This window comes from Coloeus monedula, assembly GCF_965178545.1.
Source record: "Coloeus monedula genome assembly, chromosome: 13".
In the NCBI taxonomy this organism is placed as follows: Eukaryota; Metazoa; Chordata; class Aves; order Passeriformes; family Corvidae; genus Coloeus; species Coloeus monedula.
Window position 1 is genome coordinate 9926832 of NC_138793.1, and position 27273 is coordinate 9954104.

At 38.7% G+C, this 27273-nt stretch overlaps 1 protein-coding gene across 5 annotated transcripts in view; it reads left to right on the forward strand.

The window, feature by feature from the left end:
* The first annotated feature begins 2586 nt into the window (after positions 1–2586).
* The window catches only part of CHD9 (chromodomain helicase DNA binding protein 9), an 87199-nt gene continuing 62512 nt past the window's right edge, over positions 2587–27273 (forward strand). For 4 of the 5 annotated variants that reach the window (XM_082289829.1, XM_082289831.1, XM_082289832.1 and 1 more), the window contains exons 1-4: positions 2587–2768; positions 10851–10928; positions 12657–12745; positions 17473–19075. In XM_082289829.1, coding sequence (XP_082145955.1) covers positions 17639–19075 — 1437 coding nt within the window. In that variant the 5' untranslated portion in view covers positions 2587–2768; positions 10851–10928; positions 12657–12745; positions 17473–17638. The remainder of the gene's footprint in view (positions 2769–10850; positions 10929–12656; positions 12746–17472; positions 19076–27273) is intronic. The other variant, XM_082289830.1, reaches the window with a different exon arrangement.

A 27273-nucleotide genomic window follows, 5' to 3' on the forward strand; every position in this document is an offset into this window, starting at 1 on the left:
TTGAAGAAAAGTATTTATTTAAAAAAAAAAAGGAGAGGAGGGACAAAGTATTCTTTCACTCTTACCAAACCCAACATTTCAAAAGAATCACCAATACACTATAATCAAGACAATATAATTACCTTGTGAAGCAGTGCTGCTGAGAAAATGAAGATACCATAAAATATATAAAACCTGTTAAAATTATGATTGCTTGAAACAATAGTAGGATTTCAGGGTGGTAATGTAAAATGTAAGAAGCTTTGATGGAAATAAAAATTAACACTGTGTAAAAGCCATCTCCAAAACTGATGAGACAGTAATGTGTTTAAGAAAATGAAGCCTAGAAAAAAAATCACCATTTAATTCTGTACATTTATGCAATCTATTTGTTTTCTAACTTTTAAAAGGAGCCATCTAAACATTAAATGCTCATGAGTTTCAACGTCTTTTTTAGCAGCAGAATAACCAGTCACATGATCCTATTTTCAGTCGTTCATGTGATTTATGATTCTAAGCTTGTGCTCTCAACTTATGACACTGCCATTCACACTATCCAGAGCTGAGAGCACTTCACAGTGTTACACTGGTGTTGATAGCTTTATTAAGGAAGCACTACCATTGGCTGGCTAATTGTAATAAAAGGGTGAAGGCTACCTTTTTTCCATTGAAGTACTTGCTTATTTCTCTATGGGAGCTACAGGAGCAAAGACATAAAGGTTTTGATTTAGAAGCCATTAGGACTTAAAAAAAACCCCCAACAACTATATTTATTTTTTGAAGTTTTTCTCAATTGCTAGTGAGAGAAAATAAAATTAGGAAGAAAAAATCTATAGGGCTGGCTAAAAGAAGAGAGTAACACAGAAAGTTTAGCATAAATATTAACAGTAGTCTTCTGAATAGTCTGAGAGGAAAATTAAAGTTTTTATGATGAAGGATTTGACAGATAGGGAGAAAAATAAAGGTACTGTAAAGCTAAAACATTGAAGCAGCTTGCTTAAAGGCTTGTCCTCTAAACTAATGCCGAGCAAGAACCTACCTTATGCTTGTAGGTACAGAATCTCAATAGAGAAACTATTTAGAAACTCTGAAATCAATTAATGAGTTACAATATATAATTAAGCATACAAGATACGCAACAAATCTGACTCTTGGTATAATGATAAAATTTATCTTAAATTATATCCTAACCCTAGAAGCAACAGGTTGGAGAGAACCAGAAGCATATCCCTAGTTCCCTGCCAGCAAGGAATGGAAGACTTAGGGTGAGATTTCTGATTGCCTCTATGCATGCAGTCCTCACAGGCACAATACCCAAGCATAGATAACTCTGACTGAGAATTTTCTTATATTCCTGGAATTCTTAATTCAGTCTTTAGGTCAACTCACAAGAGCTATGTAACTGCCCATGTAAAGTGTTTCTTCTTTTTTTTTTTTTTTCCTCTATTTATTTGGCACCATAAGTAAAGCTGCAGGCAAGACCCAACAAGGTTTCTCATTTCAGCCATGCTACAAACTCCCTCCTCGAGCTTTTTGCTCTGCTGTCCTGCTACAGGCAAACGACTCCTGTAATAGCTTTGTAGCTTGACACTTCAAAAATAAAAGTTATTTCAGATAATATTGAAGTGGTTTTGGCAATGGTTACTTCTGAATTTTCATCTTGAAATCAATACTTGGGGATAAATGCGCTTAATTTTAATATGTTTGGAAAAGTATTACGTAAAAGAAAAAACTTATAGTTAATTTTGTAGGAATGTATGTGCCCTTTTAGCATGTTCAAGAAATGTATTCCAAAGTGGCTTGATATGGTGTACCTGAGGCTACGCTCGTCCTGTCTGGCATCCACCTTTTCCTTTGACAGGCGGGAATTCCCCTTGCTCTCCCTGCAAGCACTTGGCTTTCAATGGAAGACCTGGTGGGTCAGATGAACTGAGCTGCCAGCCCACAGGCTCTGCCGGAAGGGAGGGAGAGCCTTGGCTAACAAGCAGCATCCCCAGTGTCGGTGTCAAACGCGCCCCCGCGATTTCCTAGAGCGAAGGCGGCATTCCCGCTGCTGAGCGCGTTCTTCCCGAGGCACGGCCGGGGCGCCCACAGCGGCTGCGTGAGCGCCTCGCGAAAACGCGCTGGAGCGCCAAGTTTCCCTTTCCCAGGGAAAATCCCCGCTCCCCCCACCGCCGCCACGGGCCTGCCCCGCATCCCGCCCCGGCCTCCGCCGGAGCCTCCGGAGTAACCGCGCCCGGGATTGGCTTCTCCCGGCACAGGGGCCATATTGGATATACCCAGCCCGCCGCGCGCACCATTTCATCGGCTCCGCGCCGCCCGCCCCCGCCCCACCAGGGCGGCCCCTCCCGTGGGGGCTGCGGCGGGAGGGAGAAGGTGTCTCGGGAAGGAAATTCGCACGCTCCCGGCTCCCCTCTCCGCCCCCCGCGCATCCCCGCCCCGCGCACGCCCCTTCCCGCGCCCCGTCCCCGCTCCGCCCGCCTCTTCCTCCCCTCACGCCGCTCCCTCCCTCCCTCTCCGAGCCGCCGTGTCAGCGCGCGGCGGCGGCCCCCGCGCGGGCGGCCAATCAGCGCGGGGGTGACAAATATGCAAATGCGCCCCCCAGCCCGTCCCCGCGGGTTCGCTGGGGCCGGTGGGGTCGCGGCGCGGAGCGAGTGAAACTTCGCCCCCCCCTCCCCCCCCCCCGCGCGGGGCCCCTCCCGCGCAGCGCCCGCGGGGAGGAGCGGGGAGAGGCGCGGGGACAGCGCCGAGCACCGCCCGCGCCGCCCGCCGGCCTGCGACACCGCACGGTGAGTGCCGCCCTCGCCCGCCGGCTCCCGGGGGGGGGGGGGGGACACGGGGGGAATCCCCGCGGGGGGGAGGGGAAGCCGCCGCGCCCGCCCGCGGCCGCCCCGGCGCGGAGCTGTCACAGGCGCGGGGTATCGCCGCCTCCTGCCGGGCAGCGGCGGCGGCTCCGTAATGGCGAACCGGGCGGTGAGTACGTGCGGAGGGACGGGCAGGCCGCGGTCCAGGTGCCGGAGACACCGGACGGCCCCGCCGGCCCTGCCCGCCCCTGCTGCCGCCGGGGTCGGCGCGGCGCGGCCTGCTCGGCACCCGGGCTCTCCCCGCCGCCGCCCCCGCCCGCTTCCGCCCCTCGCCGACACCGCCGGGCGCGGGGCTCCGCGCCGGCCCCTCGCACCTCGCCGGCGGAGGTGGGAGGAGGAAGGGGGGCGGCGGCGAGGCGAGGCTTTTCCCGGGGGCGGCGCGGGTGGAGCGGGCAGGATGGAGGCGGCGGGGGCGCCCAGGGATGTGGTCCCCGCCACCCGCGGCCCCGCCACGGCGCCCAGAGGTGGCCGGGGGTGGGGGCGAAGTTTGAGGGGAGGAATTGGGCCTTCCCGGGGTAGCGGGGTGGGGGGAGAGCCTGAACGTCCCGCCCTCTTCCAGGTAAGAAGATGGCAGGGCGAAGGGAAGAGGGCTGGTCTCCTTATTGGAGTCAGAGGAAAAGGCTGCATGTCCCTCTCCCCCACCGAGGAGGTGGCAGGGAGAGAAAAGGGTTGAGTGGAGGAAGATAGGGAGGGCAAGGATGTCCCCGGCCACCTTGTGTCGTTTAGGAAGGTACCGTGAGGCAGGGAAGGGATGCAGACCCTCCCAAGCAGAACAGTGGGCATGGCAGACCTGGCTTCTCATCACACAAGATAATAGAGGTGGGCAGAGGGAGAAATTAAAATCATTTCCCAGGGCAAGGGAAGCAGTAAGGAAAAGAGGAGCTGAGTTTGGCAGCCCACTGACTTGCATCGACCACACCAGGAAACGTGGGAGCAGGGGAAAGGAAGATGGCAGGGGAGGGTTGACACGAGGTGAGGTGTGTCTGGGAGAGATGTAGATGGGCATGCAGTCTGCTCTCCTGGGCTGCAAGATTGCTGAGGTGAGGAGAGCTGGTGGTGCATGGCCACAGGCTCCTGCTGCATGGGTGGAGGCTTAAAAGGGGATTTGGCTGTCAAACTGCAGGGCTGGAATTTATGGACTGGCGTTTTCCAGATAGGGGCTGCAAGCTGACCTCCTCCGGGGATGACAAGGAGAGGATTAGGATTCTGAGGCCAGCTCGGTACTGTGGGTAGATGGCACTGGGTGGATAGGTGGCATGCATCTTTATTCTAGTGAAGTGGAGAAATTGTCACACTTCCCAATGAGGCTTAACACAGCAGAAGGTTAAAACCTCTTCATTCCTTCTTTACACACAAATTTTTTGTGAACGGGGATGAAAACCAGGTGGAAAGGATTCCAAATTCTCTCTTTTTTGTTGGATAGCTGTGACAACAAGGTTGATGCATACACTTTCAGTTTGCAAGAAATGGTTTGGTCTCCTCACTGTTGCATCCTAAGTGCCTTGAATCTTTAGCAGCTGAGAACTTCCTTCAGTTTGTGAAAGCCATTTAACTTCATCAGTGTGAGAAGATACGGCTTGGTCTCCCTCCATTATGTTGAAGACAGCTGAACCCTTCTGTGTTACAATTCATGCTCATGGGGGACAAAGTAACAATTTCTGTGGCAGAATAGGGTTTCTAGTTCTCTTGGGTATTTTTTGACACTTTAAAAAGTAGCCTTAAAGAGTAACCCTCCTCTCTCAGGAGAGCTAGGCCCGTCAGTCCTAAGAGATCATTGCAACTCTTTTTAAACCTGGATCATTTGACACCAAGTTCCCAATTGGCAGGTGTGAGGTAGAAAAATTTTTTCAACTTGTTTTACATGTAATAATTTGCATGCAGTTATAAATATGTTTATAATTCAAGGCAGAATATTAATATTCCATCATTTTTGAGCAAAATCTGGATTTTTATCCTGTCTCTGAATTTTAACGTTTTGTTGCACAGATCAACTTTCTGTTAGTTTCACAAGGTAAATATTCTAAAATCAACGATTATTCCTATCTTAGACTTTGTGAACTATTAAGGAAAGAGTAGCACTTAGTAGTTTTTACACACCTTTAGCGCCTTACACCTGTAACTAATAATGACTTTTTCATTCTTCCTGCATCTGTCAGATGAGACTTCCAAAGTGCCACGGACTTCAATGCCCAGACTGTGTAAACCAAAGAGCAAAAATTAATACACGTGTTTTTGAATTTAACCTATTCAGGGATCAGTGTGCCAGGCCCTTGGCACATGGAGAAGTTAGTGGGAAGTAAAGTAGGATGTCAGCTTAGATATCAACAGCTCTGTGGTTAATGGCCATTGTGAACTCTCTAACCTTAAAGTAAATATGAAGGAGCTTTTTTTCTTTCCCTGTTAGTGAGTAAGCATCAATTTACTTTGTATTTAGAAGATGACAAGGGCAGGCACCTAAGTAGTTACAGTGCATCTGTGCTGGTTTACCTTGTGCTAACTTGCTTGTTTGTATTTAACCAAATAGTTCTATTTATACAACTTTATGCTGCTTTTCATGATGAAGCTATGCTAATTCACGCCACTCAGAGCAAGGCTATCATTTTTTCTGTAAAAAGAAGTGGAATTTAAAGTCTTACAGTTCCTCAAGAATTTAGAGGAATCTCAGCACCTTCTCATTTCACATGAGCTGCTTGTGCTAAATGCTCCTGAAGATTAGTCGAAGAGTTCAGTCATGGAAAAATGTTGATGAAAGCAGAGTGTGGTTTTTAAAAAGTATTCTTAGTGTCATCTAAAAGATGTATGACATGAACCACTACTGAGAGACTATAGAGACCCTAAATCAGGGAATTTTCATTTGTTTCCTTTTATGAGTGAGATAAGTTAATGATGCAGACAGATTAAACCCAAAAGATTGACATGCTTTAAAATTGCCTTTTTTGTGGAACCCATGAAGTAAGTAGATGCACATTTGTTCTCACTTGGTTTATAGGGTTAGTTTTAAGGTGGTTTTTTTTAATGTATCTTACAGTAAAAATATTCCATATATTTATGGTATATGTATCCTTCAGACACTTCAGAAGTACAGGTAAGCTGGACAATTATATATTTTATGGGTTCAGATTCTTTACAGTTTTTTTTTCTTCATCTATATCAGTCTCGTAGAAAGAAGTGCCCAAATACCTGCATCATCGTATTTCTTTGATACTTTTCATACAATTTAGGGTGGAGTCAAATGGCATATCCTATTCATCACTGGATTGCAGTATTCTCCTTCTTTCCACCATTATATATGAACTGAATTCTCAGTAATGCTTGGTACTTGTGTTTAGAAATCATCCAGTTGAAACATTTTTGTGTTTAACTGAAGTCTGGTAACCCTTCACACCCAGATTATTTCCTAACCCGTATAATTTTGTCAATACTTTATATTCTTCCACCAACCTATCCAGAGTTGTCCTTTTAATGGTCTTGGCTCTACCAAACCATGTTAGCTGTAAGCTTAATGAAGACTTTGAAATCTCACACTTACTTGGGCTCCCATAGTGTCCTCATTCTATTTCCCAGTGCTCTTCCTGTAGTCAGAAGTGGTGCCTCAGGAACGCAGGGTATCCGTGTACACAGGAATGGATGATGGAGAAACCAGCTTTTTGTTTAGTCAAACCTTCAAGAATTGATAGTTAACATTATTATATTGTTGAAGTATTCTCTTTCCCTTTCAGCAAAAGAAAAATACTAGGAAGTGATTATTTTGCTGATAAAACAGCAACTGAAAAGCATTTGCAGCTTTTGCTTTTGCTGAAGGAATAGCAAGATTCTCATGTTTAATCTGTCTGACCAGTACATAAATGCGAGAGTGAGCTGGACAAAAGTCAAACAGGCTGACCACAGGACTTTCTTATTTACAGCAGTGCAGGGAGGGGAGATAGTTTTTTAAGCAGTATTTTTTTTTCTAGAAGTGTTACAAGAAAATGTATAATGTGGTTTACAATGACCATGTTTTTGAGTAAATGCAGCATTGAAAACTTGCAGAAGACCAAGTCTAAATAATTTTTAACAGTGTGGTTAATGAAAATTTATCTTGACTTTAGAAACACTAGAACCTTAGGAGTACTTTCAAAATGTGTATGTAATAGAATTCAGATGTATACTCTGTTACCTCTTAGCATGAACTTAAGTGATCAAGTACAAGGCTACTTTTGGAAGCACCTTGGATCCAAGTTCCACTTTCAGTGCTGACTTTACACTACATTCACTTTCTAAGCTGCAAGAAAAATGTTACAAAGTAGGAAGCATTTTTTTTAAAAGTCAGAGTTCAGTAGAAATACATTGGTAAGGTATGGCATCTGCCAGTAAGCAGATGTGTTGAAATCTTCAGGTTCATTCATACAGATTAGCCAGGCACTGCCAAATATTAATGTCTGTAGGCTGGCAGTGTACATGTGTCTTTCTATTTGTAAGTGATATATATTTTTGTTTTAATCTTAAATCAACAGTTAGAATTTGCAGGAAGATGGAAAAATGTTCCCATCCTTTTTCTGGAGACAAATGGCAATTTTGACTTTGTTCTTTATCTGAGTCATATTAGAAAATGTAACTCTGGTTACCAAATTGTTTCCGTCTGCAGTGTTTTCTTGGGCACTTTTCCTTGTGCCGCATGAGCAGTATAAAAGGTTTGTTCACTCTTTTATGCTGGTCACTAAAATTCAGGAATTCCTCCAAAATTTGTTCTGTAAATGGCTTTTGAAAAGAAATGGTTTTATTACATTTGATACTGAACACCCTAATGAAGAAACTTTTAACTTCAGAAATATTTCATTTATGTAATGCCATGGAAGTCTGCCCATCTGATATTCCATATGTTATTGGAAATCCGAGAATTCAATACAATATATTTTTGCTTTCAATTACCCTGTAGTAAAGCTACTGTAGTTATGGCTTCCACCTACGTTAAAAACAGTGTTAGGTACGACAATGGGCTTGAGTCCATGTAATATGGTGTTGCTGGTTTCAGCATGTTGTTCTTCAAAGTATTTTTTTGCTGTTTTTCAGAAGCTAAACTTAAGTTTAGCTTCAGAGGCAGGTTTTTAGGCAAGTTCATAAGAACTAATTCATAAATACTCTTGATAAACAGGTGAGTATTGTCCCATTTAACTGGGGAAGTTTTTTTAAAGTCCATTTTGACTGTCAGATTCTTGTGCCAAAGTATTGATGTCACAGTGAAAGTTGTCTGGAGTCTCTGTCTGTTGCAGGTAAATTCAGGAATATGTCCTGACTGTGCTGGAAACTATGAGACAAGATGCAAAATGATGTTTTGCTTGAGTTATTAGTTTTAATTGATTTCCTAATTTAAGAAGAGTATACTGAATAAATTGCGAACTTGGAGTGTCTCGCTTAACATGTGCCTGAGAGGAACTCTTTTAGGAAACTTTCTTATCAAATCTCCTTATATACAGTTTTAAAAAAACCCAAAAACCAAAACAACAGAAAACTTGTATGCAGCCTTCCTCTGAATGGGGCAGACCTGTGATATAGATGAAACTCCTTATGCTGGTAAATGTGGTGTGGAGTGGGATGTCTGAACCTGTTTTGTTCAGTAAAGTACTGGCATATCCTAATCTGGCAGTGTCAAGACTTGAAATTGTACTCTTTTTTTTCCCAATGCAGATTTCTGTCAATGTCAGGTCTTCACAGCTGCTGTCTGTACTCATCAATCAGGATCCATAGGAATCTGTAAAACAGGCACAATCCTTTGCATTGTTCTAGTTGGTACTTCCAGGTTATAAACTTGCAGTAGTTCACACAGATGCTTATCAGGCTAGAACATGAGAATTATTGGAAGATAGTGTATTATCAGATTGTGAATTGAAAGAGGGCTGTGCTCTGAAGGCTTCTGTCTCTGATGTTTTGTAATGAAATCTTGGTTTAGGGCACACGTGAAAATGAAAAGGGGTTTTTTTCTGACTTAATGCAAATGTTTTTCTAAATCTTAAAATGGCCTAAATGTTCCTGAGGAAACATACCAGAATCCAGAAACATATTTTGTAGGTCTAATTTAAGGTGTAACGCTGAAATTGATGACAAAACTATAGAAAGCCTGTAATGCTTACATCTGAAATCTCAGCAGCACCAGAGGATTTTCTTTTTAAATTTACAAGGAAGTTTGTGTAACTCTTTCTAGTGATCAGAGGTAAACTGCAAACTATAAATACATTACACTGAATATGTTACTCTTTTGACAACTAAAGTTCCAAAAGAGACATTTGTATTTTATGCAGATATACTAAAAAGAAAAAAGTTGAGTGTAGTGGTATTAAAACAAAACATGGGAAATTTTTGTTTTCTGTATTAGAAATACAAGAAGGAAATCACTGAAGTCTTGAAATTTATGAGAATCTCCACAGGTACACTTTAGAGAAACAAAATTGCAGTGTTTTAAGAGCAGTACTCATTACTAATATGGATTCCTTCAGTAGTCTGGTGGCCAAATGCCTGAACTTCTCAACAGCTATTTTCACCTGACTTGGGGATAAACTTTGTTCTTTGCAAAAAGATATTCCAACCTCTTGGTATCTTTCTAGATCCCTATCAATAGTAGCAGATTAAGATGTTGTTATTCTCTGTATTATCATTGTCCCTTTATTGTAATTAACGTACACAAAATATAAATGACAAAATCTGCCGTTTTAATGCAAAGTCTAATGGGTTTGTTAAACAAACAAGAGGAAGAGTTAAAACTTATGGGAGACTATATACTGAAGCAGAAGATGCACACCTACGTGTTTTTTTTCTGCAGGTGTGCGTTGAGGGCAATAACCTTTGGCAGAAAGGTGAAAAAGGTAGTTGAAAATAGTGTCTTCGACTGCTGTTAAATTTTCTAAAGGTATTTGCCAAAACTGAAGACATAAAAGCACACAAGGATGTTGTGTAAAACTAAACTGATTTATTAAAATTTACATGACATTTTAAAAACCAGAAGTTTGGGGAGCTATTCTCAACTAATTGAAATGAAGTGTTTATTTCCTGTTACACTGACGTGTATAAAAATCTGTGGTTTAGTGTCCAAAATAAGAATTACAGATTCACAGAATAGGTCAGATTGGAAGGGACCACAGTGGGATCATCTCGTCCAACCACCCAGCTCAGGCAGGGCCATCCCAGAGCACAGGGCACAGGATTGTGTCCATACAGTTCTGGAATATCCCCAGTGAGGGAGACTCTACAGCCTCTGGCCAATCTGTTCAGTACCTGGGCACTGCACAGGAAAGAAGTCCTTCCTCATGTTCAGGTGGAACTTCCTGGGCATCACTGCTCGTTCCCCTTGTCCTGTTGCTGGGCACCACTGAGCAGAGCCTGGTCCCTGCTCTGAGCCCTCCCTGCGTATATTTAGAGAAATAGCCAAAATACTGTTGTTCACATTTTTTTATTAGTAATAGTAATGCTTTAGAAATTCATCAAGGAACATAAGGGAATTGTGTACTTAGGGAAATGTGTATTTTTCTTTCAGTATTTTAGGAAGATACTATATTAGTTGGACTGTGAAAGATAATTTTTTAAAAACTTTCTAAGATGGTTCAATATGGATCTAGGCATGCTTATAACAAACACAGTTCTGGATCCATTTAATAAAATGTAACTTTTACTGTATATCAGTTAATTTTACCAATTCAAGATTGAAAAGCAAGGATTAAGACCTTCTCCCAAAGAAGGCATCTTTACAGAATAATCTTTTTAACACATCACACTTAACAGGTACATATGTATATATATGTGTATTTAAAAGTTCACATGCAATATAACTTATGTGAGAATCTGTGGAGGTAGATCCCATTTTGGAACTTATGAAAGCTCTAAGTTCCTTTTGTGTGGATTTCTCTTTGGTACTTTGTATAATCATTAGTGAATCTTCTGCTGTCTGACGTATTTGTTGTATTTCATATTTAGAATAATGTATTGCAGACCTGGTGAATGTATATCTAGTTTTTTTTTTTCTTCTTCTTCTCAATGTAGGATTTTTCAAACTTTTAAGTATTCCACAATTGTCTCCATATTGGAAGCTGTTCAAGCAAGTGGACACTGTCCTAAAGAGTAAGAAACATCTTTTTTTCTCTTTATTTTTAGGATTCAAGAACAATCTAGTTGAAGAAGGATACACAGGTGTTTTGGATAGCCAAAACAGAACTTTAAATAGCATTTGTCTTATATGGTAGATATAGGTGAATTAGATTTCTTTTTTTACTGTTGAACTCTTACAGGTAGGAAAAATTACTTGATAGCAAGTTTTCAATTTTTCTTTTTTCAAATAATAAATTTTTGAATGCCTCTATTCAGTTAGTTAACATATTGTAAAACCTTTATGCTTTAACTTTATTTAGCCAACAAAGAACTTTCAAATAAGCAGAGATTTAGGAACAAAAAAATAGATTAAAATGTTGCATAGAACCAGACAGTTAAATAGTTTCAAACTCTATTCTAATTTCTGGATGTGAAGAGGACTTGTGCATGACAGGAGCTCTATTTGTATTATGGGATTTCCAGTACAGAAAAACAGAACATCTAGAGCAAGTTTTCTTGCTGTTTTGATACAAAATTCATATCCCTTCACATAGATGGTAAACAAAGATGGATGTATTTTAGCAACTTTCCCCTACATGTGTGTTTGGGTACATGCTTAACTCATATGAATTTTAGAAAAATACCTCTCTGCGTTAAGTGTCCCCATTATTACAGAGCAGAGACATTTTAGTTTAGCAACCTTGGAATAGGTCTTGGAAAGTTACTGAATAATAAAAGGAGGTAAAGGTAGTAATTTATGTACCAAATTAGTACGAGATAATTTTTTTTTTTCTGGAACATTGCAGGATTTGGTAGCTGCTATAAACAATTTGTATTTTCCACATATGTTACAGCATTCAAAGATGTAGGGAGAGGAACTAATTATGTTAAAATCTGCTTCTCAATACAGTAATAGATTCTATGCTATCTTCTAATGAAGTTTAGAGTTTGAACTGTGTTAATAGTTCTGCAAAGGTGTTTGGCATCACAAAACTATATTTAGGGAAAGAAGAATCTCTGTATTGGAATTGGAGGATGTTTGGTGCCTTGGACACAATAATCATTTTTGAAATGGAAAAACACACTGGTGTAGAATATCAGTTCATATACAGACTGTCTGTCTTTTAATGTTAGAGAATAGATTTGTGTGCTTTGAGGCTTTTACACAGAGGCCCTAGAACCACCCCACCCCCACCCCCCATGCACATTTTCCCTTAAACTTTGTAATGTTTTGAAGCCTCTTTCAGATTAAAAGAGAAACTATTGAAATTGAGCTCCTCTACTTACTGTCAAGGCAAGGAATAGGATAAAGCTGTCAGGCAGGCATTCTCTCCCAGAAAGGCAGTGTCAGTTCCCATTGAAGTCCATCTGTCAGTGTGGAACAGCACACTGCTGTTAAAAGACATGTACAGGGCTTCTCAGACTGACAGGTTTAAAACCTAACCTCAAAACTTTTTGTTTTGTTGTTGTTTTTTTTGAGTACTTATATTGTGTCTTAAAGTTACCCTAAACCTTTTAGTATAGTGGCACAAACTACCCTTCACCCTTAGAAGTTTGTAGACTTGGGCTATTTTTAGTGGTCTTCCAAAATGAATGTGTACCTATATACCAGACACTTAAAAAAGCTACTAGTGATTGTGTATTAATTCTGGTTCTTGGATTTATGATATCTAGTGAGTTTTTGAGTTGCAGGTATAGCATTTGAGTGTACACTCCTGAAGTTGGTTATTGTGTGACTTGTTTAACATGCTTCATTTTCAGGTCTCTGATGATGAGGTATCCATCTGGATTTAAAACACATCTCTGAGCTTCTTAACTCTTCATTAAAGAGATGTGTTCTATATTCATGGGTAAGAGTATTTTTTATTTTGATGTGGGACATTTTATTAAAGATATATTTTTAATTTAGAAGATCTCAGCAACTTATTTTTGTCTTAAAGGTTTATCAGGAACTTTTACAGTATAGGGTTCATTAAGTGCCTGTGCTAGCTCTTAACTTCAACCCAAGCTAATAATTAAACTTTGGAATTCATATATCTAAGTATTAATGCTCTAATTAAATCACTAACTCTTAGTATTACAGATAAACAGTGGTATACAGGTAAAGAATTTATAAATTGATCTGTGATTTAAGAGTAACTTTCTGATATATACAGTACTATAGGCTTTAATGATGCATCTTGCCATACATCTTTTAAATTTGCAGTTTTGGGAAGAAAGTGATTCTAACTTGGAATGCAACCAAAGCAAAGGGTCTGAATTTTGTGCAATCACAACAAACACCACCACCTTTTCTCAACAACATAAACCTTACTCTGTCTGAAGAAGTTTTGTGGTATTATACACACCTGCACTTCAAAACAGTAGGAAAATAAAAACCAACCACAAAAGACTCTCTAGAAAATATCATTTTTTCAGAAAGCTGCTGGTATTTTTAATTTTTGTAGGTCTCTAAAGAAAACAGCTAAGTTTACTTCATACATTACAGAATTTGTTATTTTGTCTTCTCTCCATATAATGAGTACATCTTACTGAAATACCATTTTGAGGCTTCATAAATTTACCTTGAGTTAAAAATTAATGTTAACATGGATCTGGTAAAGAAGTATAGTAAGTAGCCTAAGTATATGCTGTGGGACCTTTTGATACCTTGTTGTTTTATTGCAGAGAGTTCTGTGCTACACTTTCTCTTTGGGATGGTTTTGCTCTAGTGAAGGAAGACATGGCTGAGAATGGTAGAAGTGTTTTCAGTTAGGGAATAAAAGAGTTTAGATCTACTAAATGTTCTTTTTTAGTCTTCTATATTACTGGGTTTTTGAGGAAATTATGTCCCTCTAGTCCTTTTAACATGTACATTGATCTTTAAATCTATGGTAGAACATCATTTATATTGGCGCATCAGCAGGAAGTAACTTCTGTATTATTTAATTAACTCAGCCTTTTGAACTTGGCCAAAGCTTTAGTTAAAATCTGACAAGTAATGCTAGTGTAATTGTCTTTTAATATTGGGAAGGGAATGTTTCATTTCTAAATATTGTGCAGAAGTGATCAGTTTTTTGAGTATCTGGGTTTTACCATGGTGTATTGCACCTCTTTTGACACAGTATTCCATCTGCTAATAGATGGGCAAATCATAGCAAGCCACAAAGCTGTCATGCTGTTGCAAGTTACATAGAATTTAGCAAATACAGTGATTTTTTTTCAGTCTCTTTGGCAGATTTCTTGTCTGTAATGCCTGGTTGCATTGCTTCCCTAAAAAGTCCCCAAAACTAAACCCTTTGCATCCATATAATGTAAAACTCTTCCCTAGTTATGGCTCTGTGTTTACCCCTTCTGTGTCCTTTTCCTGTAGTCTGGATTTCTGTTATGTCATGCTTTTATGATTTGTTTTAATTCCTTGTGGTTGCTAACTTGTCCCTACCTTCTCTCTGAGATGGCTTCTGTATTTGTCTGGATAGCCATCATTTTAACTTCTTTTGAAATGGCTACCAAAGTCACTGATTGCTCTTATCTTTGGTACTGTTGCACATCAGTCACATGAAGCAGTGCTACCTGTGTATCAAAGTGTGAAATAGTGGATATCATGGTAATGTACTTAAGCTCCACCTGATTTACTTGCCTATAACTAGAGTAGCTTCATTTCTGTTGTCACTTCAGCAAAAGTAGCCAAAAATGCAATTAAATAAATATATGAAATAAAATGCATCCAAAATTTTTATTATATTCTTTTTACTGCTACCCCCACTTCATGTTTTGAGAGTGAAATTTGATATCCGTTGCCATATGTTTTTGTATGAGTTCAGTCTTTTTTTGATATATTCTGTAAAATAAATCTTGTTTTCTTTTTCTTCTGGTATAAGACAGACATTAAGTTTCCTTGAAGACTATGGGTAAAAGTACTTCCCTGGTCAAAACGCAAGTTTTCTTTGCAACAGAGTTGTGTTCAGGCTATCTATAGTGGTATTCTTTACAAAAGAGGTTTGGGTTGTTGGGGTTTTGTTTGTTTGTTTGTTTTTTTGTCACTTCACAATCTCCTCTTTACATAGAAGCTTTCTTCTTAGTAAGTTTCCATTGGTCTAATTAGCTGGGAGAGGTTTCTCATGTACATAGCCTTCAGATTTCTCAGTTTGGAAGTTCATCTGTGCTTACCCAGCTTGCTTGGATCCTTGAAGTGAAGCTGACATCTTCAGATTATATTTCCTATTTATACCTGCTAACATTTATTTGTTTTATGAAACCTTTGCATTTTAAAAGGAGAGTTCATGTTATTTGTCCATGATTTCCTCTTTTGTTTTCCTTATGCTGAAAGAAAGTAGGAAAAACTAAGATGGAAAGTGTTTCTTGGTTTTTGAGCCAAGAAGTAAATTTCTGTGAGGCCAGCTCTGAGTGTGCTGCAGTGATTCCAGCTGTTCTGCAGGCTTTTTTTTTCCCTTTCCTTACTGTAAAGGGACACAGTCAGTAAAACATGAAGAGATTCTGGTGTTTGTTTAATACGGGGTTGTTTTAGTCCTGTTGGGTAGTTAGTTCTAGGCTTCTATAGTTAAGAGCATGTATACTAGTTAATAATTGTACATCCTTTGGATCTATATTGCAAAAGATGGAAGAAATATCTCTTTTTCCCCTCTATTTTTCCCGGTTACCAAAAATTGATCAGACTCAGTATGTAAACTTACTGATACAGGCTTCAAATTTGAGATTTTTATCAATAGTCCTTGATAGCCTGGAACATGACATTTTACCCATGGCTACCATAATTTCCATCTTGTCTTTCCTCAGGTGGGGTTTCTTGAATTGCATTTGTTCTGTGTCTACAATATTTTTTCTTTGTACTTAATCTGAATTGGTTTTCTTCTGAGCTAAAATAGCTCTCTCCTGACTTATCTTTTGAGTTGAGATAAACTATGATGAGATAGCATTATATTAGCAATGTTATAACCCATGCCAGACCTTCTACCTGGATCCTGCTGTTTGTCATCTGTTGGAAGGTGTTCCATACTGGGAAAGTCATCATTGTGTTGCATTTAATCATAAATAGACAAGTTAATCAGTGTTAGAAGATAATGAGGTCTAATTTATATTAATGCTTTCTTTATCTTGGGACTTTAGGAGATCTCAACTTTAAGCAATAATTTTCCCATGTATAATCTGGGATCCACAGCTGCTTTGCTGCACTAAGGTGTCATATCCCTAAGCTTCTGTCACTTCTTTTTTATCGTGCTTGTTCTCTTGCTCACTGACACATCAATCCATACTTGATCGGTGTCTCTCAGGATGATAACAGGATCCATCTGTCCTTTCTCTGTACAGACCAGAAGTTTCATATACTCAAACTCTAAAGGAGCTTTGTGAACTTAAGTTTGATTTTAGTCTGACTATGGTCACATGACCTTCAGTGGCCTAGGAGTATATGCAGCATGGGTTTTCATCAGCTTGCTGGAAAGTACTTTGGGCGTAGTAGTTTCAGCACTAACCTTTACATCACAGAGTATTTCGGATTTACAGGGTGTTCATTTCTGGATGGATATTATACTAATTTTATTCTTAGGAAAATTCACTAATGAGGAATTGCAATTGAAGGTGAGCTTTAGTAGAAGGGTCAGGAATTCTTAGTTGTGGCTGGTCCCCCCCCCCCCTTTTTTCCCTTTTTTATTTTAATTAGACATATGTACTGACAGGATAAATGATTATTCCATGAAGGTGCTCATTTAAAGTGATCCCTCCCCTATTCTACATGGTTACCAGTTTTCTGGGGAGTTACATTATCAGACACACTTTTTCATTCATTTCCCATTCTGTTTGATTACACTATAAATGTGGGAGTTTTTAGGCGAAAGTTAAATTGACCATGCTTTTCTACTCTCCTTAAATCCTTCCCTGCAAGTCAATTAATTGATGATCACTCAGTGTTACTATGAATAAATTGTTTCAAATGTTTCAAAACTAGGGGTGCAAACTCCCTTGAATGAAAGCTTGTTCTTTTTGGGTTTTCTTTGTATCATTGTATTAATTCTCTTGTCTTTCCTTCTAAGAAGAGTATGTTATGTCTTTAGTACAATAACATACAGTTTCTTGGGAACTTGCATGATGCGACTTAAATAGAAGAAACAAAGTATCCCAGTTTTTCCTAATGAAATTAAGCTTTGACTTAAATGTAGTTTATAACCTTTCAATTTTTTTTGTTTAAACATATAGAATTATTATATACATCTTATGTAGTATATGGTTTCTTTGCTATAAACAAATTCTAATTCTGGAGTACTAAAACCCAGTTCTGGTGCAATTTGGTAGTTTTAATGAATATGACCAAGGAGAATCTAAAATTGTGCTTTGAGTGAATAAAACAAATGAAACCATTACAATTAAAACATACTTATATAAGGGACAAAAATTATAAACCCTGCACAGGGCATCAAGTATAAGCAAAAATAACTTATATGATTTGTGGTTTAGCCAACGTTTATATTATGAACAAAATATCAAAAATCCTTAAAAGTGTTGGGAAGAGGAAGGAAGGATGAAGAGAGTCATTAAAGTAAATTTTTCCTTTCTTTTTTCCCCCCCCACTCCTCTCCCTCAGGATGCTTTAACACTTGAAGACGAATGTTTCATCAGAAGCACTAATGGCTGTTGGCATGCCTTGGATAAGGTGGTGACCGCTGGATGTCATTTGTTTCTGTTCACTGCAGAGAGACAAAATTGACTCCATTTGGAGTTGAGAGCAAAAGCAGAACAGACCTCTCAAGATGACTGATCCTATGATGGATTTTTTTGATGATGCCAATCTTTTTAGTGAGACCTTAGAAGGTTTGTCAGATGATGCCTTTGTTCAACCTGGACCTGTTTCACTTGTTGATGAATTGAATTTGGGTGCAGAATTTGAACCTTTGCACATAGACTCACTGAACCATGTGCAAGATGCTCAAAATCAACAAAAGATGAGTGAGTTTGATCAGCTGAATCAGTATGATTCACTGAAGCTTCACTCAGTAAATCAGTCTTTTAATAGCTCAGCTGACAATGTCTTATCACCACACTCTCAATTCAATTGTTCACCAGTTCATCCGCAAAACCAGTCCAATGGGATGTTTCCAGATGTGGCTGATGGTAGTCCTATGTGGGGTCATCAAACTGCCACAACTGTTTCAAATCAAAATGGGTCCCCTTTTCACCAAGGACATTCTCAGTCTATGCAGCAAAACAAAAGCTTTGTAGCACACCATGACTTTGCCTTATTTCAGGCTAATGAACCACAGCATCAGTGTGCCTCGCTACGGCCGCAGCAAAGCAGGAACAACACGGGGCAGGATGCTCTGAGTCAGCCAAAAGACTTCATGGAAGTTAACGTGTCTACTTCCCTCAGAGTCAGTGTTAACCACCCACCTTCAGTTTCTAATCCATCAACTTCACAGCAGCCTCTGTCTGTTCAACAGTTTTCTCAAACTGCAAGTGCTTCAATACATTTTTGTGGGAATCAAGAAGGAAATTTTGATGGACAGTCCCCAACTATTACTCCATGTTCTGTCAGTAATAGTCAACAATTTTCATCTCCGTATTCTTACTCTAATAATCACATTTCTCCTACCAGCCTTCTTCAGCCTACAACAGCTCTTTCTACTAGCCAGCAGACACACTCTATCTCTGACTTCACTGGAAGCGATGCCTTTACATCTCAAACAGGGACCAAGCAAGAAACAACCGAGCACATGTTGAATCCTAATACACCTTTGAATTCAAGTACTTTTCAAATGTTGCATTCTGCGCATCCTCAGGGCAACTTTAGTAGTTCAAAACTCTCTCCTGTGAATATTAATTTTCCAGCTTCCACTGGTTCTGCTTCTCAGATAAGCCATTTCACTGACCCTATTGAAAGCAATGGTTTTACATCTTTAGATGACAACCTACTTCATCAAGTGGAGACCCATAGTGAACCATTCACAGGACTTGACCCCGATGACCTCCTGCAGGAAGGCCTTCTGCCACAGTTCGATGACTCTGCATTTGTTCAGGATAGCACAAGCCATGTTTTAGAGCCTGACCTAGAACACCACATAACCCCACAGCAAGTGACACCGTCATCTGAACTCGTTCGGGCACAGTCTCAAACTCAGATCCATCCTTGGCATTCTTCAGTTTCTAATCAGCACCTGCAAGGTAGAGGTCGTGCAACCTTACAAGGACAGGTATGTAGGGATTTGGGAGTGGGGGTTTGAACTGTTTGATTTAGTTATCAGGTGAAATGAATAATAGTGACTGGTGTTTGAGTCAGAGCATAACAACTGAATCTCTAAGCTGTTACTTGACCCTGAAGAAGTCTAGGTAACAGCTAGTTCAGGAGAAAAAAAAAAAAAAACAACCTAACCAGTTGATGCAGACCTTGCTTTCTCCTGTTGTTTTCTTATCACTGCAGAAAGCAAGACTTGCATGACCTTATTCAGATAAAATGGTGTTGCTCCTTCTGCTGCTTATATTTCTGAAGTACAGCAGAGAAAATTTACTGATTTATGATTTTGGTGCAAATATAATGGCTTATTGTCTTGAAAAGTACTTAGAGAAACATGTTCTTAAGAGCTTTGGTAAGGTTTGTATGGCTGATTTCCTGCAAGAATTGCAGTGCTTATGTTGTTGCTCTGTCCTTTGCTTTGTGTCTTTGTGCTCATGTTCATTGCCTAAAAATACACGCTTACTATTCTTGTTTTTGATGTGATCAATAATAATAGAAAACATATAAAAAGCTGTGTGTATGTTGGATTTTGTAACTTTTGGCTAAACCAAAAAACTCAGCAGTTGTTTTACTATAATGTGTACATCTACTGCAAGTATTCGAGTCCTCCACATGGAGGAGAAGATGACATAAAAATTGTTTTCTAATTTTCAATCTGTGCATTTCAAAACAGAAGCAACTCTGACAACAAACATACACATTTAAAAAAAACGGCTTTAAAAAGGTTCTTGTAACTGGTTTACTTCTGTATTCTTGCTACCAATATTCTCTCTACCTGAGAATATAGAATGCTGTCTTTCTGGGGAAAAAAAAAATATGAGGAAGGCAAGGAACTTAACTACTGACTTTTGATTCTACTTAGTTTGTAGGACACAGGCCTGTGAAGGAGACAATGCAGCATTTTTCTTTTCCCCGTTAATTTGATATCATCAGTGTAGAGATAAGGGCTTAACACGCTTAATCTTTGGTCTTGGTTCAGTAGATTGCTTCTCCATCACAACTTCTGCGTATGTTTATGGACCATGTAATTGTCAATTCCTACCAGTGAAACTTTTTCTGTAAATTGTGGTGGAGTGTTAATGGAACATGGATATCCAGCAGTGCAGTTGAGATGAGCTTGATTAACTGAACGATGCAGTAGATGCAATCTGTTGGTTTTGATAAAGATTTCCTTTCTTTCCCCTTCCCTACCTAAAAAAACAAAAGAGGGTGCACCCAAGTAGGTACTCTTGTCTCAGAGATCTCTGCAACTTGAAGACACAGGGTGCAGCAGCTCACAGAGGAGTGATCCTGTTGGAGTGTGTGTGTGCAGTCCTGCCATGGGAGCAGCGCCCCGTTCCCTGCCAGGCAGCAGAACGAGGGGTTGGGAACAGGGGTGTTGAGGCTCTTGGGGTCTCTGAGCATACTTGGGGTGAAGGGTGAAGAGGAAATGGGTTCCAGGAAAGGGGGGGGGGGGTGAGGAACTCAGGAATTAGGATCACTTTTGAGGAGCATGTGGGATATAAGCCAGGCAATGAATAGTAGGTCTAATAGAACTTTGCAGTGCTGTGACTTTTGTGTTGTATTTGTCAGAACCTTTTTAGACTTGCTTACATCTCACTGACATAAATTTTAGTACTTTGCTTTGTAACAAGGAATAGAGGGAAAGTTCTGAGATCTGTGGAGAGCCTTTAAAGTTTTAGGGGTTTGGTTTTGTTTTTATCATGGTGTCAAAACAAAGCAACTTTGCAGTATTTAAAATTTTAATGTTTTTCCTCTTTGAAATGAAACAGCCAGAAACTAGATAGTTATAAAACTGCTTGGTTTGTTTTTTATTATTTTGGGGTATGCAATAAATTGTATAAATTAGATTCTGACCTTATCTGGTCAGACAGATGTTTAATGTTTCCTTCAGAAACTGGTTGTGAAGTGGTAGCTGTCAAACTGCTGAGGAATGTACAGATGGGGGATTGACAGAAGCAAACAATGTAGAAGCCTCTTTAAATCAGTGGAGTATGTAGTATGAATAGTAATGGAAAAGTATGGCAATTACTGAAGTGTTTCAGATCTGTCTTTTGACTGACTACAATTCTAAGAGGGGCTTTAGTTGTAATTCTCACTTCTATTCTTTGATCTCTTTTTAGAATTTCAAGTTCAAGATGAGTAGGTTCTGTTAGAGCTTTTACAAATGTGTGCAGTTTAGCCAGGGAGGAAGAAGGTGGGGTAAAGGGGGAAGGAGTTTTGATCTTCCTGAAACTGGTTGGCTTTAGGCTAGGAGTCAGGCAGGAAGGGATTTTGACAAGTTACATATGTAGTAGTTAAGGTAAGCTTTTAATTTTTTAACAAGACAGTGTTTCATACTGGCTTTAGTGCATATTGAAGAAACAATTACTAGTGAATTTAATTTTTTTCCCAACAGTTTCAGTTTGATAATGGTTGAGGTTTTCCCAGAAAGAATAACTTTATTTTATGAAATAGTTAATGAACTGTAGGTCTTGGAATGGACCCAATATTAGACAACCAAAGATCTTTAACTGTAGCTAGACTGAGGTTATTTAAATTAAGGAAGAATATTAAATACCTGTTTCAGTATTTGAGAGCAAGCATACTCATAACACTTTTACTTGTATGGTTATTCTTTTGATGGAAAGTTAATTTAAAAATTAATACAATCTGTTTGGTGTAATAATGCTGCAGAATTAAAAAGACTGTCTTATGCTGCTAATACACTTTCTGCTGTAATTAGATTAGAATTGTAAATAAATTGCACCCTTAATTTTACATCATGCATTTTTCATCAGAGTTAGTTTGAGAACAGAAAGTGGAGAAATGCTGAAGAATCATGTAGCCTTAGCTTTGACTAATGCAAGACTTCTGATCTTTTAACTCCACTTATAACTGGTTTGAGTTTGCTAAGGCTAAATAATCTATTCGCTTTTCAGAAGGATGAAAAAAGGCTTCAACGTTGTTTTACATCTTTAGAAGAAACAGGAAGTTGAAAAGATAATGTGAAATATAAACTGTTGGAAAAATAATGTGAAGCATAAACTGTTGGAAAGATAATCTGAAGTATAAATTGTCCTAAGAGTTACAGCTGTCTCACTGTGTATATTACTTTGTAAGAAGTGTTCTAATGTCTTCTGGCTGCACACATGAAAGCAGAGGAATTGAGATTAAAAATAATATGAAAATGAAAAATATACTGATGAAAAATAATATTTCATTAATAATATAAAGTGCTATAGGATGAGGTGGTGGTCTTAGTTCTTAAATCACATAATTAATTTTTTTTCCTTTTTGTGACTTAAAGTTTGGCACCTAACTTGACAATTCAGTGTATTCATGAATTTGTGTAACAACTGACTTGAAACATGCAAGTGTTTTTATGCCTGCAAGCCTGGAGCTGTCCTACCACTTCTTTTATAGAAACAGATGACAGTGATTTTTTTGAAAGAATTTGTCTTGCCCTTATTGAAAGTTTGGCCAAGTCTGAACCTCATAGATGATTGCTTGGGTGGTGTTGTACCCCAGGACATCTGTATATATCACAATGGCATAACCTCATATATGAGCATATCATCAGAGAGGGAATTAACTCTCACCAGATCCAAGTGCAGATTTATGTGCTGCTGAGACGTCCTGAGTTGTCACAGGCCATTCATATCTGACTGTGGTATCAGATGGCACTTTTATAACAATTCTAAATTCATTGTAAACATGTATCCCTTGGATTACTCCACTTGTAAAACTCTTATCCTGCCAATGGTTGCTGTTCTACTTGTATATACAATCTTGGACTGTGAAGTTTTTATGAGATAAACACACAGTAAGCAGTGATATGCTTTCTTGGCTAGCTGTGAGATCTAAAACCAGACAGCTACTTGATATATATGCAGTTATGGAAGATGTATCAAAATCAAGGATATAGTATTTGTGTGTGTATATATAAATAGATAGATATATATACACACTATATTGTATAGATATAGTATAGTAGTAGAATGTATTTCTTACATTCTGTATGGTTAATTTTAAGTAAGCCTGTAATGAGGAATATTTTAAATTAATGAATTGATCATACTATATAGAAGTTCTTTGTAGAAGAGACTGGCTATTTTGCATAGTAAGTTTGTAGGATATGGCTCCTAAGTGTTGGTACAATACAAGATTTTAAAATTATGGTGCTGCTATACGCATGTGGCTTGGGAAGCAGGGCAATATTCAGTGAGACTGGGCATAATAAAATACACATCTCAAAATCTGTCCTACTTTGCATCATCTCACATCTATGCATCAAGTCGAAGGTTGGACTTGATTTTGGGAGTCTTTTCCAACCTTAATGATTGTATGATTGGAAATCATAGTATCCAGTAAGAATTTGGAGATCTGGTAATTTTGGTATGTAAAAAACCCGTCATACCCCTAAGAACAACTCACAGATCAAAAAAGCCCTAAATGCTTATTCTTCCTAAAGTGTTTAACAGTGCTGGTATAGCTCCCATTAAGCATATTCACTGTATTTATATTGTTCCTTTAATTAGGGTCAATTTTATGGGTGACATCATATTAACAAATGTAAATCTTTGTCTGAAGTTTCTTTTTAGGCGTTTCTGCAAGTTGTATGCACTGGATTTAGTTTTCTGTGCCTCAAGAACATTTTCTACCTTCCTCATAGGAACTTAAATCCTGTACCACAGTGAAGCAGCAGAATTCCCAGCACATAATAAGTTTATCATCCATGCTGAAGTAATGAAATCAATCTCTCCACTGACCAATGTGCAATATTTTGCAGGTTTTTTGCTTTATGTCTGTGATTTGAGAAAAACCTGCACAAACAGGTGGGAGTGACCATGGCAAAGCTATGTCAAATGCCCAGAGTTAATGAGAAGAGTAGGGCAGCATCTCTGAGCCTAAGTAGTGCAGTTCCTGGAATGAAATTCTAAATTATAGCTGTATATAAAATGTTTTCAGTATTAATCTATGGCTTTTTGCCAATAACATATTACTCATTAAAAGAGCAATCTTTCGATGGCTTTATTTATAGTTGAATATGTATGAAGCACTTGCTTTTGTACATATTATATATGTTTTATATAAACCTTTTATACATTTTATTTTTTTAAATTGCAAATTGTGTAAGTTGGGGAAAGAAAGTACATGTTTGTGAGATAAATTTGTAACACATTTACTGATGAGTATAATATTTATTGTCTCCATTTTCATTTCCCCTGTTTTGGCTTTCAAAATAAAACTGTGTAGTAAGGGCAAGACAAAAATTGCTGGGCTATTCAGAACAGTGAAAATGTGCCAGAGTAATTGTTTTACAGTTTTAAAAGCTTTATGAGTTTGTTAGTAATTACTGTTGAGTAGAATTAAATTTTTTCACAATTTTTTGGATCTTTTTGCTATCACTAATGCTTTTCTTAAACCTTTCTTGAGAAGGTCTCTCTCAACCTTCATCACTTGTCAAATAATTGGGCTGTCCAATTCTTTGTGTATGTTTCCTCTTTAAAAATAAGTACTTGCTGTTAAAATGATTGTCATAATATAGTAATATATTTTTTCCTGAGATAATTGCACACACATTAAATAACTGCTATAATTGTCTTTGAAATGTGCCAAAAGAGAAACATTTTTGTAAAAAGCAGTTAACAGATGGCAGGCATTGGAAGAAAGCTTATGGCTGGGTCAAATTGCAGGAGTAAAATAGCAAGGTGAGAGTAGTTGATAAAAATAAGTTAAATTGACATTATTTTTTTAATGATAATGCAGGGTAAGTGTGGTTGAATAATCTAAATAACTGTTTGCAAATAGGTGTCTTGTTAACACTGAAGAACTATAAAGCAATTCATTAATGGGAGAGTACTGATGTAATTGTGCCATTTTAGTGTCTGGAAGAAGGGGTACCTAATTACAGAGAAAAGAGGAAACAAAATCCATGTTGAATTGTCTTTTAAAGACAGCAACCCATTCTATAGGCTGTTAAAGCTGTTATCTTCAATATATGCCTAAACTATAATAAATTATGGGGGGAAAAAAACAGTGTAAAGAAAAAAGCTCCTATTTCACTTTGTGTTGTGTTAATGCAACGTTTGGGCTATGAACCGAATTGGGAAACTCCTTCAGGTACAGAGAAACTTGGCACTTTTTTTGTCAAAGGTGTTTTTCCAGAATACAAGGCCTGGTTTAGTTCTCTCAGTTGCACAGGATCATGTTCCATAGAAACACCAGAGGGGCAATGCCCACAAATATGTGAAGGTGTCAAGAGCACGGGCCAGACTCATTCCCGTGGTGCCCAGTGACAGAACAAGGGGCACAAACTGAAACAGGGGAGCTTCCATCTAAATATGAGGAAAAATTACTTCACTGTGAGGGTGACAGAGCTCTGGAACAGGCTGCCCATAGAATTTCTGGAGTCTCCTTCTATTCAAGAACTGTCTGTACACCATCCTTTGCAGCCTGCCCTAGGGGGTTGAACTACATGATCTCCAGAGGTCCCTTCCAACCTCAGCCATTCTGTGAGAGAGGAAGGAGTGAGAAACATTATTTTCTGCAGTACAGGCAAAATAATTGTGCTTGGGCCTGCAGTGTTAAATGCAAAGAGAGTGCAAGTGGAGTCCCTGTGAGACTGTCCATTGGCTCCAGTAACTACTTACCTGCTTTAACTAACGCTATTATCTAAACTCGGCATTTTTGAGTGGCTTCGAACATACCGTTGCCTGTAAAACTTCCAGAGCAGCAATTTATCTTGAGACATTTTGTAGAAAATCATCACTTTATGAAGTGTTAGTGAAGCATTACTACTGAAAGAGAAGCAGAACTTGTAAAGATGTTAGCCAGTAGTACGATTTTGAAGCCAGAGAATCTGAAGTACATTTGGAATTCATGTGGCTTTTTTCCAGATGTATGCGTGTTTTGTGCACTCAGGTTTTGCAACATCTTTTAGGTACTATGTTAATTCTAAATATATAGATAGATCAAAGCAATTTCTAGCACGTTGCCTATCAAACAGCCTCCTACATCTGGAGAGGTATTGTTTTCTTTGTTTATTATCAGGTTGAAAAAATTTCCTCAATTTCCTGGTTACACAGATTTCTAATAGAGTGTTTATCATCAGGTGTTGAGTGGATTGAATTTGGGAACTCTTAAGGCTAATAAATATAAATTAGTGGGTTTCTTAGGATGATGAGATGGAGAATTCTAATGCTGATTTGAGTAAGCATGATAAATGAAGCTAGGAATGTAGCTTTAGGCTAGAAAAGATGACAAGTTTTACATTTTTGAAAGCTATGTAATTTGTAGCAGAGATTGATTTTTCTTTCATAAATGTGGCAGGTTTTCTTTTGTGTGGATTATTTGGCTTGCATTTTACTTGAGTTTTTTGTTCCCTTGATATCTTACTGTGAAAGCAAGCATTTTCATTTATATCTCCTGAAATTGTTCCTATCTTTTACATACTGCCTGCTCAGGAGTTAGCCCCCATTTGAAATAATTTCAATGTTAATAGCATATCATATATGTGCACATAATGCTGTTGAGCAGAATACTGAACTGCAAACCCAAATTAGTTTCATACATTGGTAGGCAGGCCTCTTTTAAGAGACATTCATGACCTCACAATTTAGTTTTAGTTTATATCTTGGAAAGAAAAGAGAAGTTAGCCTTAATGTTAAAGAAGACATGGCAAATATTGTGGTTCTGAGATTTTTGTGTATTTTCTTAGAGTTTAAAGCATTGTTTCAAAAAGATAGCCCTACTGATAGGTTTTAAAAATAATCTTAAGTAATCTTAAAAGGAATTGTTTCGCCGTACCTTATTTTTTTATGAGTAGCACAATACAGAGATTTCTTTAATAGTATTTTAAGCAAAAACAAGAAAAGCATAGCTCTTGCACTTTTTGAGACTTGCAACATGCTATGGGTTACAGTACCTGTTTGTATTCCTCAGAAGGATAAGAAGATGCTGTACATGTGCACTGTTTTTTATCTTTAACTCATTGCAGCAGTTGTCCATGACGCCTAGGTATGGCTCAGCCTGATGTGTAAACTTCGTTGTAGCAGGAACTTTGGTCCTTACAACTCTTAAAAGCAGAAGCCAGCTGTTAGAGAACCCAAGCTGTGTCAGGGAAGGCAGGTAAATTATTTAAGGAACATCTGAGTGACAAAACCAGACGTGTGT